Here is a 17,871-nt window from a genome sequence, read left to right as displayed (position 1 = left end):
TGGCCCATCCAGTCCAACACACTGTGTCACATAAGAACATAAGAGAAGCCCTGTTGGATCAGGCCAGTGGCCCATCCAGTCCAACACACTGTGTCACATAAGAACATAAGAGAAGCCCTGTTGGATCAGGCCAGTGGCCCATTCAGTCAGGGAGGGAAGGAAGGAAGGAAGGAAGGAAGGAAGGAAGGAAGGAAGGAAGGAAGGAAGGAAGGAAGGAAGGAAGGAAGAAAAGAAGGAAGGAAGAAAAGAAGGAAGGGAGGAGGGAGGGAGGGAAGGAAGGGAGGAGGGAGGGAAGGAAGGGAGGGAGGGAAGGAAGGAAGGGAGGAGGGAGGGAAGGAAGAAAGGAAGGAAGGGAGGAGGGAGGGAAGGAAGGAAGGAAGAAATGAGGGAGGGAGGAAGGAGGGAGGGAGGGAAGGAAGGAAAGAAGGAAGGGCAGCCGCCCCCCCCCAGCCGCCCCCCCCCCGCTTTTGGCTTACCTGGATCCAGGGCGGTGGCGGCCTCTCCTCCGGGCTGCTGGCGGGGCTGGCGGCAGCTGCGGAGGCCGGAGAGGCCGGCGCTGGTCTCTGGAGGCCTCCAGGGACCAGCGCAGGCCTCTCCACGATGCCTCCGCTGGCCTCTGGAGGCCTCCAGGGACCAGCGCAGGCCTCTCCACGAAGCCTCCGCTGGCCTCTGGAGGCCTCCAGGGACCAGCGCAGGCCTCTCCACGAAGCCTCCGCTGGCCTCTGGAGGCCTCCAGGGACCAGCGGAGGCCTTTCCACGCTGCCGGCGCTGGCCTCTGGAGGCCTCCAGGGACCAGCGCCGGCCTCTCCGGACCCCGCGCGCGGGCGGGGAAGGCGGGGAGTGAGGCAGCCAGCGTCCCTGCGCGTGCGCACACCGCTGTGCGCACGCGCAGGGACGCTGGCTGCCTCACTCCCCGCCTTCCCGGCCCGCACGCGTGGCGCGCCGGCTCCCCGCCGGCTATACCGGGACTTTGTAATGGTCCCGGTATAGGCAGCCTGGGAGCCGGGAATTGGTGGCCAGAACCGGGAAAGTCCCGGGAGACCGGGACGGTCTGGCCACCCTAGCAAGGGGGGCTGTTGATATGCTGTAGAGACAGCTGAAAGATCAGGGCTGAATATCTGCTGCATGCAGTGCTGTAGGCTGCAATATCAGGCAAGTGTGACTAGAAGTGCCCCAAGGTACAGAGCAGATAAGGCTCCACAGAGTTCTCTAAGGTGATCTGTCATTGGATTATTTGCTGACAGAGTATAAAGTTGCTTTCACAGGTTCAATAACTCCTTTTCCTTCTACTATTTTAAGGTCCAGGCTCCAAAATTAGAGGATTTGTACTAACAAGCCTTAGGCTCAGTCGTGGCTTCCAAACCACAATGACTAGAATGCTTTAAATATTCTTTGTTTTAGTTGCATGACTCCTTATGTCCCACAGTTGGGAGTGTCATGGAAAAGGCAAAAGTACCACCTTTGGGGAACCACTGAAATTTTGTGGTAAGCCTATGGCACAGTTCACACTGTTGTGCTGTCCTTGTTAGCTCTGGGAACTACCTTCTGTGCGCACTCTTCTGAAGGCATGGAGTTGGGAAATCTGCAGAAAGTTTCATTTATTGGTTTCTAAGAATTATGCCCAGCTTTCTGCCGTTTTCACCTTCAAGCCTCCTTAAAATAAATTTGAATAAATAAGTTGTTAAAATATGAATACACTAGTAATAATAACCGTTGTGGGGAGAAATACAACGGGTGTTAGAAATTTGCTGTGGGTGAGTGTCATGGCCTTGAAGGGGCTGGGAAGGGAAAGATAGAGGGAGGCAACGTATGTCAACCTACCTTTATCTGCCCCTCTGACTTTAGCTTTTCATCTCCTCCCCCACTCCCTGCAGCCTCCACCTGGGGACCACAGTGGGGACCAAAGCCGCTTACATAATTTTCCTTTCCCCCTTTTGATCGACATAACAACCCTGTGAGGTTGATTAGGCTGAAAATCACCCAGTCAGCTTCCACAGTAGGAGTCTGGGTCTGACAGACAGTGCTCTGAAGTGCTGACTGTCATGTTACAGTGAACATAAGAACATAAGAGAAGCCATGTTGGATCAGGCCAATGGCCCATCCAGTCCAACACTCTGTCACACAGTGGCCAATATGTGTGTGTGTTTATACACACACACAAACATATATACATACATACACACACACACACACATACACATACACTGTGGCTAATAGCCACTGATGGACCTCTGCTCCATATTTTTATCCAGTCCCCTCTTGAAGCTGGCTATGCTTGTAGCCGTCACCACCTCCTGTGGCAGTGAATGCCACATGTTAATCGCCCTTTGGGTGAAGAAGTACTTCCTTTTGTCCATTTTAACCTGACTGCTCATCAATTTCATTGAATGCCCACGAGTTCTTGTATTGTGAGAAAGGGAAAAAAGTACTTCTTTCTCTACTTTCTCCATCCCATGCATAATCTTGTAAATCTCTATCATGTCACCTTGCAGTCGATGTTTCTCCAAGCTAAAGAGCCCCAAGCGTTTTAACCTTTCTTCATAGGGAAAGTGTTCCAAACCTTTAATCATTCTAGTTGCCCTTTTCTGCACTTTTTCCAGTGCTATAATATCCTTTTTGAGGTGCAGTGACCAGAATTGTACACAATATTCCAAATGAGACTGCACCATCGATTTATACAGGGGCATTATGATGCTGGCTGATTTGTTTTCAATTCCCTTCCTAATAATTCCCAGCATGGCGTTGGCCTTTTTTATTGCAATCGCACACTGTCTTGACATTTTCAGTGAGTTATCTACCACGACCTCAAGATCTGTCTCTTGGTCAGTCTCTGCCAGTTCACACCCCATCAACTTGTATTTGTAGCTGGGATTCTTGGCCCCAATGTGCATTACTTTGCACTTGGCACATTGAACCTCATCTGCCACGTTGATGCCCACTCACCCAGCCTCAACAGATCCCTTTGGAGTGCCTCACAATCCTCTCTGGTTCTCACCACCTTGAACAATTTAGTGTCATCTGCAAACCTGGCCACTTCACTGCTTACTCCCAACTCCAGATCATTAATGAACACGTTAAAGAGCATGGGATCCAGTACTGAGCCCTGTGGCACCCCACTTCTTACCGTCCTCCATAGTGAAGACTGCCCATTTATATTCACTCTCTGCTTCCTATTAATTAGCCAGTTTTTGATCCACAAGAGGTCCTGTCCTTTTACTCCATGACTCTCGAGCTTACTAAGGAGCCTTTGATGAGGAACTTTATCAAAAGCTTTCTGGAAGTCAAAGTAAACAATATTTATTGGGTCCTCTTTGTCCACATGTTTGTTCACTCCCTCAAAGAACTGTAACAGGTTAGTGAGGCAAGATCTTCCCTTACAGAACCCATGCTGAGTATTCCTCAATAACTTGTGTTCATCAATGTGCCTAGTCATTCTATCCTTGATAATGCTTTCTACCAACTTTCCCGATATTGAAGTCAGACTGACTGGCCTGTAATTTCCCAGATCTCCTCTGGAACCCTTTTTAAAGATGAGGGTGACATTTGCTACCTTCCAGTCCTCAGGAACAGAGGCAGATTTCAATGAAAGATTACAGATTTTTGTTAGGAGATCGACAAGCTCAGCTTTGAGTTCTTTCAGAACTCTTGGATGTATGCCATCCGGTGACTTATTAGTTTTTAATTTGTCTATCAGTTGTAGAACCTCCTCTCTTGTCACCTCAATTTGATTCAGGTCTTTCAACACCCCTTCCAAAATTAGTGGTTCTGGAATGAGCAAACACTTCTCATCTTCCACAGTGAAGACTGAGGCAAAAAATGCATTCAGCCATTTCCCTATCCTCCTTCAGTAATCCTTTTACCCCTTGGTCATCCAAGGGCCCCACTGTCTCCCTGGCTGGTTCCTGCTTCTAATATATTTGAAGAAATGTTTATTGTTGGTCTTTATGTTTTTTGCAATATGTTCCTCATAGTCCCTTTTTGCCTGTCTGATCACAGTCTTGCATTTGATTTGCCACAGCCTGTGTTCCCTTTTATTAATCTCACTTGGACTAGCTTTCCACCACTTAAAGGAGTCCTTCTTACCTTTTACAGCTTCCATTACTGTAAGCCAGTTTGGTGTAGTGGTTAAGTGTGCGGACTCTTATCTGGGAGAACCGGGTTTGATTCCCCACTCCTCCACTTGCACCTGCTAGCATGGCCTTGGGTCAGCCATAGCTCTGGCAGAGGTTGTCCTTGAAAGGGCAGCTGCTGTGAGATCCCTCTCCAGCCCCACCCACCTCACAGGGTGTCTGTTGTGGGGGAGGAAGGTAAAGGAGATTGTGAGCCGCTCTGAGACTCTTCGGAGTGGAGGGCGGGATATAAATCCAATATCTTCTTCTTCTTACTTTGTTAACCATGCAGGCCTTTTCTTATACTTGTTTGTGCCTTTCCTAACTTGTGGTATATATTTTATCTGAGCTTCTAGGATTGTAGTTTTAAATAGCCTCCAAGTTTCCCCAAGGGTTTTGACTGAATTTACCTTTTCTTTCAGTTTCCTCTTTACATGCCTCCTCATCTCAGAGAATTTACCCCTTTTAAAGTTAAATGTGGTTGTGCTGGTCTTTTGGGACAGCACCCTATTTAAACAAATAGTGAAATCAATAACATTATGCTCACTGCTCCCAAGCAGTGTGATCACTTTTTCATCTCTCACCAAGTCTTGGGCATTACTTAGGACCAAATCCAGGATCGCCCCACCTCTGGTAGGTTCTGTGACCATCTGCTCCATAGCACAGTCATTGAGAGCGTCTGGAAACTCAATCTCTTTCTCTCGACCTGAACACATATTGACCCAATCAATCTGCGGGTAGTTAAAATCACCTATGACGACACAGTTTTACGTTCAGGTGCTATCTTTAATCCTTCCATCATATTATAATCGTCCTCTATCTTTTGATTTGGTGGGCGATAACAAACTCCCATACTTAAATTTCCTTTTGGGCCCTCTATTTCGATCCAAAGCATTTCTAGAAGGGAATCTAATTCTTTGAATTCATTCTTACTGGACTGTATACCCTCTCTGACATACAGAACCACCCCACCTCCAGCCCTTCCCTCCCTATCCTTCTGATATAACTTATATAAAGGAATCACCGTGTCCCACTGATTCTCCTCATTCTACCAAGTTTCTGAAATTCCCACAATGTCTATGTTTTCCCCCAACACTAAACAGTCCAACTCATCAATTTTACTTCGAACACTCCTAGCATTTGTATACAAACATCTATAATTTCCCAGGCAAGGTAGGCCCGCCACCTTCCTCCTGCTGCCTCAAAACTTTGGCAGACACTCCGTACTATTTGTCACCATCTCAGTGGACAACTCTGATCTATTACCCGGTAGAAAAGTAACAGCTAACCCTTCATCTCTTTGCGATGAGTCCTCCCGAACCAGAGACATTTCATCTCCTGTCGGCTTTCCCCTAAGAATTAGTTTAAAAACTGCTCTGCCACCTTTTTGATTTTAAGCGCCAGGACCTTGGTTCCATCTGGGGACAAATGAAGACTGTCTCTTTTGTACAGCTCCCGCTTGTTCCAGAAAGCATCCCGGTGCATAACAAACTTAAACCCTTCCTCCCTACACCATCGTCTCATCCACACATTGAGACTTCTAATTTGTGCCTGTCTCTCCAGACTTGCACGTGGAACAGGTGGCACTTCTGAGAAGGCTACTTTGGAGGTCCTGGCCTTAAGTCTTCTGCCTAGCATCCTAAATTTTTCCTCCAGGACCTCATGACTGCATTTCCCCACATCGTTGGTGCCAACATGCACCACGAACACTGCCTCCTCCCCAGCACTGTCTATCAGCCTATCTACAACACGAGTAATGTCCGCTACCTTCGCACCAGGCAGGCAAGTCACCATATGGTCAGTACATGGTTTTGCCACCCAGCTGTCTACTTGCCTAAGGATCGAATCACCAACTACCAAGACCCCCCCTTTCTCCCTGCCCAGGGATGGTTCCTTGGTGCGAAAGGATACCCGCTCACCAACTGAAGAAGAGGTCCCTTCTGAGGGTGAATTCCCCTTATCCTCAGCACGGTGCCCTGTTCCCTCTTGACCCTCATGCTCCCTGGCAGCAACGGGACTGCCACGTTCAGAGTGGGGCTCATCTAATACGTCCCTGAGAGTCTTCTATGAGTGCCTAACTGACTGTCTCTGCTTCTCCAAGTCAGTCACCTTGGCCTCAAGGGTACAAACTCATTCCCTGAGTACCAGGAGCTCCTTGCACACACCTAAGCCAAGACTTCTGTCCTGTGTGCAGATAGTCATACATGTGACACTCAGTGCAAAACACTGGAAAGCCCCCACCCCCCTGATGGCATTCTACCTTCATGATAGCTTTTTTAAAATATGCAGTCCCCTTTTAAATCCTGTTTGTTTATGTGGCTCACCTTCTGGAGGGTCTACTTACCTTATTGGGAACATAAGGAAAATAGGGATCTGGGTTCCTGATCCATACACAGCCTCCAGGCTAAGAGCCACAGGCCAAGAGCCCTTTAGCTCTCACCAAAGGCTCATGCCTCTGGCAAGGCACAGCTTAATAATGCAAAGAGGGTGGGGCCTCAGTCTGCCCCAGGAACACAGCCACTCCTAATCAATCAGCAACAATCACCTTCAGCCCACTCAAACCAAACAAACAGCAGTTCCCCAGCAACCACAAACTCAGAATTTTCAGTAGTCACATAGTCACACAAACTCATAAATTCTCAGCAACTCCCCCAGCTGTTTAGAAAGCCATACCTCACCCTTATAGCACTTCTTATCTGCTCTCTCAGAGCTCTCTGAAATGTGCTCAGCCTCTGGCAAGGCACAGCTTAATAGTGACTGTCATAGGGGGGCTGCTGCTGTACAGGAGCAAGCAGCCAGGTCTAGTTAAGTCATGCTGGTCAGATGGCATGAAGTCACTTAGAGGGTGCTGCCAGGCCTAGAATAGGAAACTTCCAGGTGGAGGCTGAAGATCTCCTGGTATCACAATTGAATTTCAAACAACAGATTTCTCTCCCCATCCTGGAGAAAATAAGTGCTTTGGAGGATGGGTCCCCAGCTGGGACCTCTCCCCTCCCCAAAGTGTGGCTTTTGAGACTCCACTACAAAATCTCCAGGAATTTTCCAACCTGGAGCTGGCACCTGTAGTCAGGCATGGCCCCAATGAGTTCTCCCTCAAAGGCCAAAATAGGCCTTGAAAGGGCTTCCTCCCTCTGCTTTTTACTGACATAACCAAGTTTGTTGACTAGCAACAGGCACAAAGGGGAAAGCAAAGGCAGCTTCTCCAGTGGCCCAATCTTAAACACAAGATGCCATATGATCTCTCTCTCTCTCTCTTTCCCTCTCTCTCTCTCTCTGTACCTAGAATAAAACGTTGTTGTTCTGCTGGGAAGGGATGCTACTTTTTGTCTATGTCTCTCTGGCTGTTTGGTTCCCCAGAGGAGGAAGGGGAGGAGTCCTCAGCCAATTGAGGGAAGGCTTTTTGTGACTGTTTCCCTCCTCCCTCTCAGCCTCCTCCCTTCATCAATCAATCTGGGGAAGCCTTTCTTTCTCTCCTCTGCAAAGCAGTGCCTGAATCCTTAGCCAATGGAATGCAACAGACCTTGAGTGGTGGTAGATGGGCTAGTGGTTGATGCATACCCCTCAGCTAATGGGAGACCTGCTTTTGGCCACCCCACAGTGTTTTTATTATAGAGAGGATATCAAAAATGGTCCTTTACCCTCCTGATGTCAGTTGCAGTTCTGCAGGACTTTGATGCAGCAGGGTCTAGGTTGGGGATTCAGAATTGCTGCAGTGACACAACTGGCTCAATGGCCAGTTAAAGGCACTTGTCAAGGGTGACCTGCCTTGGTACCGTAATACAATCAAGCTTAAACGCTCCAGTAACATATACCATAGAGCAAAGAAAGCTTTACTGAAGAAAATTAAGAAAAGATTTTAAAAGCAATATATGTCATTCTGGTGAGAGGTTCAAGTACACAAAAAAGAAGAAAATTATCTGGCTATTCACTTACTTAATTCTGCAGCAAAGATGCTGGCTTTTCTTAACTAAGGCAAAAGGCGTTCGAGAGCATACAACAAAAGTCCCTAGGCAGCATGGATGGGGTGAGAAGACAAGAAATAGCAAAGGGAAGAGAATATACTAACCCATCATAGGCTATAATTTATAGAAAAAGCAGGCCATGAACTAATCTTTCCCAACCTATGACAGGGCTGTTTCCAAGGAATATTCTGGGCAGGAGAAGGCTGCCCTCTCCCCTGACCACATCTACAGCTGTAATGTATGGGCTAATTAACAGGCTTGAGAGATGAACTTGACTAGTACCCATCTGTCAGAGGGCAGGTAGCAGTCCACGGGCTTCCAGGCCAGGGAGCAGGAAAAAAGTTAAGTGGTGGTGGTTTCTCTCCTGACAGCATCCGTCAAAGCCACAGGCTTGTTAGTCAGCCCACAGTTGTTGGGTATGAAAGTGACTTTAGGTATTTTGGTTACATGATTCTTTTTCTATTTTTCCCAACAGAGAAAAATCTGAGCACTGAGGAGTTGAGTCAACTTGAGGAGCTGCTGTGCAATGGATATTGGGCCTTTGAATGCCTTACTGTCCGGGACTATAATGATATGATCTGTGGTATCTGTGGCATTGCACCCAAAGTTGATATAGCCCAGAGGAATGTGGAAAATGTTTTGTCACTGAAAAACATTGAGGTAGACAACCTTTTAATAGCCATATAAGAAGTGATGGATGGATGGATGGATGGATGGATGGATGGATGGATGGATGGATGGATGGATGGAGATAATCTTAGGCATAACATCCAGCTGCACCTTTAATTGTTTTTCTCGCAATGTTGGTTTTAGTGCTAATACATTGTTTGCTGTGTTAAGCTATATTTTTATTTACTCCTTTGAAAACAAGAAAGGGGGACTTTCAGAGGCTTTATCTTGTTTGCTGACATAACAGATCAGCAACGGGTCCATTTTTGTTAACCTGCAGGGAAAGAAGAACCCATTTAAATGTGTAGGTTTGAGCAGAATGTATACCTGGTTAAATATAATCTTATAAACTGTTCATACTTCTGTTTTTTCCCTCCCCCTTCTTCCATTGTTAAGTTTACCTGGCCAGAATTCTTGGCATCTAGTGAAGTAAATGTGGAAGATTTCTGGTCTACTATGGAGACTGAAGTGATAGAGCAAGTGGCATTTCCTTCCAGCATCCCTATCACAAAGTTTGATGCCTCTATCATAGCCCCCTTTTTCCCACCACTGATGAGGGGCTCTGTGGTCGTCAACACAGAGAGAGAGAAGAACTTTGACGCACCTATGATGACAGGTATTTTGTAGAAATTCTGGTCTATAAGAGGGTCACTGGTGTCTCTGTTTCTAGAATGTCTGTATTTCCATGGTATGCTAGAATCTTAAAAGGCCAATATAAATTTTGTCAGCGTCTATGTTAGTCCACATGAAAGTTGTAATGTTATTTCTCATCCCGTTTGTTGCCCAATGACAAACCCTATGCACACTTGTAACAATTTTTGCCAGGGTTATCCAACAGACAACAGACATAGTTGGTTAGCTTAAGGGTTTAGAAGCCTTTAAAGTTTGCTATTCTCTTCTAAGAGCAGCTAAACAAAATGATCTCTTGCTTTTTAGGCCATGCAAGTGTTTTGGTAAGGCTGATTCAGGATGAAGCCTGTAAAATGGAGCAGATTGGTTCTTACAGCAAGGAAGAGTTACAGAATTTCTTGACACAGTGCAGTATTCCCTGGGATGCAGGTGATTCAAAGGTAATAGGGCTTTTTTGTAATACCAAATGTATTAGAATTTCAAAGTGATAATTATAATTCTTATTGCCAGTAATCAATTTAAAATTATTGAATTATCTAAAATTTTAAAACTTTATTCAAAACAATAAAAACAAGAAAATCTCTTCCCCTCCCATCAGAAGTAAAGATCACAGTCTCAGTTACAAAAATGGAATCAGGTGCTCCTTGTGATACTTAGGATGCAGACTGCAAAGCACTTTGAATTAATCTCAGAAACACATTAGCCATTGTAACTGCTTTGATAAAGGCTTCATATGATTTTTGCCTGCTTGTGCCTGATATCAATCTAGCCATAGTATTCTGCACAACCCATCTTCACAGTCAGCATAACATGCAATGTGTTAAACTAGGTCTCATCTAAAAGTCGCTTCTTGATATGATGACAGTGGGATCTTTCTGTTCTCCAGTACAGGATGCAACTGCCAGAGGTGGTAAAAGGTGTTCTGGGCCACAGCCGGATCCCAGGCACTTACGAGCTCCCCTATGAACCTCGTCTTTCGGGATGAGTGCAAGTCCAAGACAAATCTTTTCACTTTTACTTGGTCCATAGAATGCACCTCCATGTATTTTTTTAAAAACTGGTTTGAATTTAGAGCTCATACACAACTTCAAGACATACTGCTTTGGTGTCAACAAAGTGACAGTTGTACTCAGTAGTTCCAGATGGCCTTTGTCAGTTATGTCATGTAGATATTTTAAAAGTATTGAAGATCAAATTGATCCTTGAGAACAACTGTCTCTTAAAAGCTTCTGAAATCTACTGTCCGACAAAGAGCATAACCATAGCAAAGTAGAACCCTCAATCTCGAACTTGTAAAACTATCCAGAAGGATGTTCTGGCTAATAGCACCAAAAGCCACTGAGAGATCTAGGATTGGAACACGCTTCCCCTATCTTTCTCTCAGGATCTCTGTGGTAGCTAGTGCCGTCTCTCTCCGAAAACCAGACTGAAAGCCAGTTTGAAATTATTCTAGGTAATTCGTGCACAGAACTTTGAAATACTTGCAGCTTATCTGGAAGAGGTTTATTATTCATGTATATCTGCATCTAACATCCCTGCCCTTCTCTCGAAGAACCAGCTATTTTCAAATGGCTAACTTTCCCCCCCTTTGTTGATATGCTGATGGTTCCTAGGAGCAGCTCTGTCTTTCTCTGCTGGCTCTGTATGATTTTGTACAGAATGGGACACAGATCAAACAGCCCCCCTCACATTTGACTGGAGGAAAAATCTACAAAGTGTGTCCACACCAGGTGAGTTTGATTTAAAAGTTCTACTAGTGCATGGTAGGTGTGGACAACTGATGAGAGCCATGGAATGCTTCAGCAGATTTGATATTTACATTATAAAGTGTAAAATATATGCAAGTAGAAATTGTGGTTTATGTGGTATGTTACATGGCTAGATTGGCTGATGCTGTTCTTCATGGCTTGCAATATAGGAGTCAGCATTCATATGTGGTAATTCGGGACAGAAATTTTTAAGTGTTTGCTAGATTGTGGTGCTACAGTGGTCTGTGTTTTTTGCCACCATTGGAAAATTTCTTGTGTAATGTTTGTTTGCAGACAAGGTTCATTTGTCACGCTAGCATTTGAAAAGCATAGGATGGAAACAGCTCAGCTTGGTTTGTTTTTTATTTCCTGGGTGCTTCCCTTTTCTTCCAGTGTGTTGCACCAAACCTGCTACAACTTTTTTCTTCCCAGGTCGTGTGTGGCTCAAAATACATTGTGAGAGGGGAAAGTCCCCGGGACCATGTGGATCTCCTAGCCTCTTCACGCCACTGGCCACCAGTCTATGTGGTAGACTTGGCCACTTCTGTGGCATTGTGTGCAGATATCTGCTATCCTGACTTGACTGCTCAGATGTGGGGGAGAAACCAGGGTTGCTTCTCTGACCCCATGGAACCTTTAAGGGTTAGTTGCCTTGCTCTGTTGCACTGTTTTCAAAACTAGTGAGAGCACTTGCGATGACTATCCTCTCTAGAGATGTTACTGAGAGGTGTAAGTGGGGAGGGTCCCAATGGTTGTATGTGTGTGTTTTTGATAACATGTGTCACAGTTTTGTGTTTGCCACAGCCTATGCCATTTTTCAAATACTTGTTTTGCTTACTGCGTTCAACTTTAGGGTTTTTTTTTTGCAATTTAATGAAAAAGATAGCACTATCTGTCATGGTACACTTGTGTGATGGGTTACTTTTGCAGTCTTCTGTCCTCCTTTTAAGGACGACACCCGTTTTTCAAATGCTAATGACTCATTGTTCCCCAGAGCCTTAGGCATTCCCAGTCATGTTATTTAAGCTCCTTTATGTGGAGGTAGCAGGGACTGAGTATGTGTACAAAACATGCATGTAGCCACTGAGCTACTGGTCTCACCTAGTTCTTGCGCTTGTTCGTGGTAAGGAAAAATGTTCCAGTGTGTCTGAAATTTTAAATGCTTAGGACAGGCGTTCATCTCTCGAACTCATCCTATCTTGAGTGTTTCTCCCAGTAGCAATAATCAGCTATTTCTATTAAAATAAATGGAGACTAAAGCATGGAATTTATTTATTTATTGGATTTATATCCCACCCTCCCCACCGAAGCAGGCTTGTGGCGGAAGACTCTATTATTTACCAGAAGAGTGTTTTGGACACTTAGGGGGTTGAAGCCAGCTGCAAATCCAGTGCATTCAAGGCTCTGTGCTGGTTTCTGTTATGAATTTATTTTTATTTAGCCAGTTCTGATTGAGGAAACTAAGAAAAAAATATATAACTTTTGTTTTCTCTCTCATCAGTATGTGTCCTGCCCTGAACTGCTGGACAGGCACTACAATGTGGACATGACCAGTGCTGAACATACAATTCAGCACCCAGTCACCAAGTCTGCATCCCGCCGAGTGGTTTTTACTGGAACAGAGCAGAGCACTCAGAGTGACCCAACAGCCCGACATCATTCCCTCTCCCTCTGCCGGGAATTAGAACCCTACAGCGCCATCATTGCAGCCATCAATGATAGCAAAACGAATAATGTCCGCCAGAGGCCTATAACCTTTGACAATGCAACCCACTATTACCTCTACAATCGCCTGATGGATTTCCTCTCTAGCCGTGAAATTGTGAACAGGCAGATTCATGAGATTGTGCAAAGCTGCCAGCCTGGTGAGGTGGTGATCCGGGATACCTTATACCGCCTGGGTGTGGCCCAGATCAAAACAGAAATGGAGGAAGATGAAGAAATCCAAGCAGAGGATGGTGTGGTTTAACCTACTTGGAAGTGGGCGTCTTCTGGCCATAGAGATGAGAGCTGGGTTGTTGAGGCACCTCTGCAGATAGTTCAAGCAGTTTATCACACAGCCGAGTTCCAGTACTGAACAGCTTCGACAGTTTACATTGACCAAAGAGTCATGTGCTTCCATGAAATCTGGATGTACTCCTGTGGGTTTGAGATCTGCGGACACCTTGATATAAAAAGGGCAGTTTCTCCTTCCAGTATGTTGTTTGGATGTATAAGCTAGCCAGGACAGGATGGCATAGGAGAGAGAAGGATGTTTTGGGTAGCTGGAAGCTGGGAAGGGAAGGCAAATGGGTTTACAGAAGAGCTTGACCTGCTTTTGACAATAGCTGGCGTGACAACATTGTTGTGTTTTGTGGGATCATTAGGGGATGGAAAAGAGCAGAGAATGTTTATATATCCCCAATGCTATAGCCTAAATTTGATGGTTATAATAGACTGATGAGCCTCTTCTGGAGCCCCAGCTGCTATTGGGCTCTCTTCTGAAGAAACTTAGCCCCCATCAGTATTAAGGGGATGAGCACGTATCTGCTTCTTTAGCTAATTCTGTTTCAACCTGAGGAGTGAACTTTTTTGTTAATGGAAATGTGAATTAAAGTGTGATAGATCTATAATTGGCTGGCATGGTTTTGCAGGCTGTTCAGGGATTTGTATGTTTGGGATGATGAAACTAGACTGTTGGTCAGGAGGGGATCTTCAGGCTTCTGCAATCTCTTTTCAGGCACTTTATTTTATTTTTTTATCCCATCCATAGACTCCATAGGTTGTAATTCATTTAGGGACACTATGAAGAGTACTTGTGCAACATAGTTGGATTCAGGAAACACAGTCCAACAAGACACTTTTCTGACTCGTGTCCCTTGCTAAATGTTGCTTGGGAGAATATGCAGCACTTGACTGTCCGGACCCTCTGAAAGCCACTACATACTTCCCAGTTCTAGAATTATAAAACTGTCCTGGGTGAGTTTCATATTGTGTTTTGAAGAGACCAGCATTTTCCCCCTCCCCATATAATGCATTAAGCTGTGTTGTGTGAACTAATTGCATTGTCCACTAATTGCATTGTCTCTTTAACTTTTGACCATCCATAAATCTGAGAGGTGAAAATAGTCTTCTGCTATAGCTGAAAGCAGGAAATCTGGAGTGTGTATGTGTGTGGGGGGTTCAAGTATGTTTTATTCATTGAATGAACAGATTTGTGGTGTTCAGCTCCCTTCTATGAAGGATTCTAGTGTGTACTGTGCTGTAAAAAACATGTATTGTATTTCTGAACAAAGATTATGATTTGCTCTTAAATGCTAATTTATTAAAGACACTTTTTCAGTCAGTAATGGACGGTAATAAGTTATTGCTTCCAGTGTTTAAATAAGTCTTCCTAACTTGCCAATCTAAAGACTTCAAAATCCAAAGAAATACTGGTTTGGGTTGCTGGGGATCTCAGTTCCCTAGAAATGTATGGAGAAGCTTTGTGGATCATTGTCACAGAGCTGTTAACAACCTAAACTACTTTAAATGCCTGCCGACATCACATATTGGGTTGCTTGTTGTATAAAAGCAGGCAATTCATAATTTAAACATTGTTAGAGAGATTCTCCCTTTCTAAGTCAGCAGTGTTCTGACTTTCCTAAGGTTAACTGTGTATGTGCTGTCAGGTCTCTTCCAATTTGTGGCGACCCTATGCATTAATGACCTCCAAACCGTCATTAACAGTGTTGCTCAGGTCTTGCAAACTGAGGGCCGTGGCTTCCTTGATTGAGTGAATCCATTTCATGTTAGATCTTCCTCTTTTCCTTCTGCCTTCAACTTTTCCTAACTCCTCTCTTTTTTTAGAGTGTCTTGTCTACTGAGAGGGAAAAAACTGACTTTCATCGCAGTACTGTTTTATTTAATGTTGGGAAGCCCAAAAATGTATTGGAGAACTGTGTTTGATTCTGTCTAATAGATTCCTGCCCTTGACCCTATGACTGGAACTTAACATGCTTCCCCCCTCCAAAAAGAACAAAACTGTGCTGTCATAGCTTGTAAGTTACTAAGCTTTCTGAGGAGTGGGGACTAGAAAAGTTGACAAAGACCTGTTGGGCTTTTTGAAAATAAAATTCCTAATATTGAAAATCACACTGTACTTAAAATACTAATGAAGAAAAATAACACAGCCATCATGCAAATGTACTTAATCAAGTTGATTTATTTTGAGAGAAAGTATAAGTCTGTTCATCTTTAATCAGTTTAATTGGAATTTGTTGATAGTCTTGAAACAAAGTTGGAGTCCAGTAGCACCTTTAAGACCAACAATGTTTTTTTGTCTGATGAAGTGTGCTTTTAGCACATAAAAGTTTATATTTTGAATAAAACTTTGTTGGTCTTAAAGGTGCTACCGGACTCCAACTTTGTTGTGTTGCTTCAGACCAACATGGCTGCCCTCCTGGATCTTGATAGTCTTGGATACTTAAAACATGGCAGTTACACTATTTAAAAATTACCAAGTATCCAGTAGATGGCAGTGCTAGGAGAACAAACAGAACTGCTTCTATCAAGTCAGACTAGTTTAGTATTGCCTTCTAGTTGGTCTCCAAAACCTCAGGCAGCAACTTTCCCAGACTAGTTGCTTGATATCCTCACCTGAGTATATCAGTTCTTTGTACATTAGTTCTGTGTACATGAACACACATGAAGCTGCCTTATACTGAATCAGACCATTGGTCCTTCACGGTCAGTATTGTCTGCTCAGACTGGCAGCGGCTTTCCAGAGTCTCAGGTGGAAGTACTTCACATTACTTAGTGCCTAGTCATTTTTTAACGAATTGCCAGGGATTAAACAGGACTTTCTGCACGCAAAGCACATACTCCTCCACTAAGCCGCAGCCTCTTCCCTTTTGATTTTCTGTGTTAGTTAAAATCCTAGAGAGTTTTATGATAGGTGTGAGATGAATTGGATTTGAGCCTCTGAAAAATGGGTGGAAACTCTCATCAAACCATCCAGTCAAAAGGATACCACCCTGTTTTTTTGGGGGGGAGGGGGCAAAAAACTGGGTGGGCCCAAAAGCATCTAGGTGACCCCTGTTTGGAAAGAGTCACTGAGAGGTCCCCAAACTTTTTGAGCTTTCTGGCACTTTCAGACTTTTGAGAAACGGTAGTGGGCACCACTGCAAAATGACTGTTATGGGAGGAGATTGGATTTATACCCCACCCTTTACTACCCAAAAGAATCTCAGAGCGGCTTACAATCTCCTTTCCTTTCCCTTCCCCTCCCCACAACAGGTATCCTGTGAGGTAGGTGGAGCTGAGAGGGCTCTAAAAGAAGCTGCTCTTGAGAGGAACAGCTCTGCAAGAATTTGTGACTGGCTCAAGTTCACATCAACATTTGGAGGAGTAAGGAATCAAACCCATTCTCCCAGATAAGAAGAGTCCATGCGGCTTAACCACTGCAGCAAACTGAGTCTCTGGAAGGTGCTGCCAAACAAAACATTGGGATGCTCTAAGCCAAGCATGCTCCTATGATGGAAGCCACTGTTTCTGAATGAGTTCTCTTTGCATGCCTCTGGGTACTTCTGAAGCACCTACTGCTCCAATGAAGCAGAGGAAATCCAGGACTGGCTCAGTACTTTCAGGAACTAGAGTCCAGTGGCACCTATAAGACCAACAAAGCTTTATTCTAGGTATAAGCTTTCGTATGCAGGCACACTTCCTCAGATACACTGAAACAAGTCACCAACCATTACATATGGGTAAAGGGTGAGGAGAGTGATGCCAGGAAGGGCCAATTAGAGTCAAGATACAGAAGTAACTGAGCAGTATACATAGCTAAGACTGGATGAAGGTGATGTATGCAGCAAATTAGCATACAGCATAGTAAAGGAGTTTACAACAGATGTGACAATTGAATTACATTAGTATATGTAGTGAGATAAGAAACCAGTATCTGAAGAAGTGTGCATGTACATAAAAGCTTATAAAAAGGTAAAGGTAGTCCCCAGTCATCTACACTTTTCCCTCAGCAAGCTGGGTACTCACTGACCTCAGAAGGATGGAAGGCTGAGTCAACCTTGAGCCCACTGGGATTGAACTCGGGTCGTGAGCAGAGCTTGGACTGCAGTACTGCAGTTTACCACTCTGTGCCACAGGGTTTAGAATTAAATTTTGTTGGTCTTAAAGATGTCACTGGACTCAAACTTTGTTCTGCTTCGGACCAACATGGATACCCTCCTGAATCTACTTTACGGAAGAAAAGCCTCAGGGAAGAAATAAGTAGGCACTAGGAAACTCATTGGTGGGCACTGGGGATCACATCCTGTATCCTTTCAATTGGGGACTTTCAATCTGACTTTTGCTACAGCCTTCCAGATAGTTGTATAATCTCATGTAGTAAAGAAAAGAAAAGCTACACATCTGTATCATATATCTAATTTTGAACTGGGCCATAGAGTGTGTACCAAAAATCCATGAAATGCAGACAAGGGCAGACAAGGGACTTTTCTCCACAAATCTGAAAGATGGTTCAGGCTTGCAGAAAATTTTGAAATTTTTTTTAAAAGTTAGATATGGAGGATTAAAAGTCACCCAAACAATGCAAATAACACCTGTAACTTTAATTTAAAAATGCCCACTGTGACCATGGTATTGTCACCTCAGGGCCATCTTTGGGATAATATGACTAGCCTTCCAAGCCATGGCTGGGTGGGGGGGGGGGGGAGGGTGGATTTGGAGACCAAAACAGCTCTGGAAAAAGCCCCTCACCCCTCTTATGCCCTGATGCAA

General features: G+C 44.6%; 1 protein-coding gene across 2 annotated transcripts in view; it reads left to right on the top strand.

The window, feature by feature from the left end:
• The window catches only part of HMGXB3 (HMG-box containing 3), a 37,147-nt gene extending 22,704 nt beyond the window's left edge, over positions 1-14,443 (top strand). For both annotated transcript variants that reach the window (XM_060240321.1, XM_060240322.1), the window contains exons 15-20: positions 8,547-8,731; positions 9,137-9,356; positions 9,677-9,810; positions 10,984-11,100; positions 11,551-11,760; positions 12,620-14,443. In XM_060240321.1, coding sequence (XP_060096304.1) covers positions 8,547-8,731; positions 9,137-9,356; positions 9,677-9,810; positions 10,984-11,100; positions 11,551-11,760; positions 12,620-13,087 — 1,334 coding nt within the window. In that variant the 3' untranslated portion in view covers positions 13,088-14,443. The remainder of the gene's footprint in view (positions 1-8,546; positions 8,732-9,136; positions 9,357-9,676; positions 9,811-10,983; positions 11,101-11,550; positions 11,761-12,619) is intronic.
• The last annotated feature ends 3,428 nt before the right edge of the window (positions 14,444-17,871 follow it).

This window comes from Heteronotia binoei, chromosome 5 (genome assembly GCF_032191835.1).
Source record: "Heteronotia binoei isolate CCM8104 ecotype False Entrance Well chromosome 5, APGP_CSIRO_Hbin_v1, whole genome shotgun sequence".
Taxonomy (NCBI): Eukaryota; Metazoa; Chordata; class Lepidosauria; order Squamata; family Gekkonidae; genus Heteronotia; species Heteronotia binoei.
Note: the sequence above shows the minus strand (reverse complement) of the source record. Positions and strands in the feature narration are given on the sequence as shown.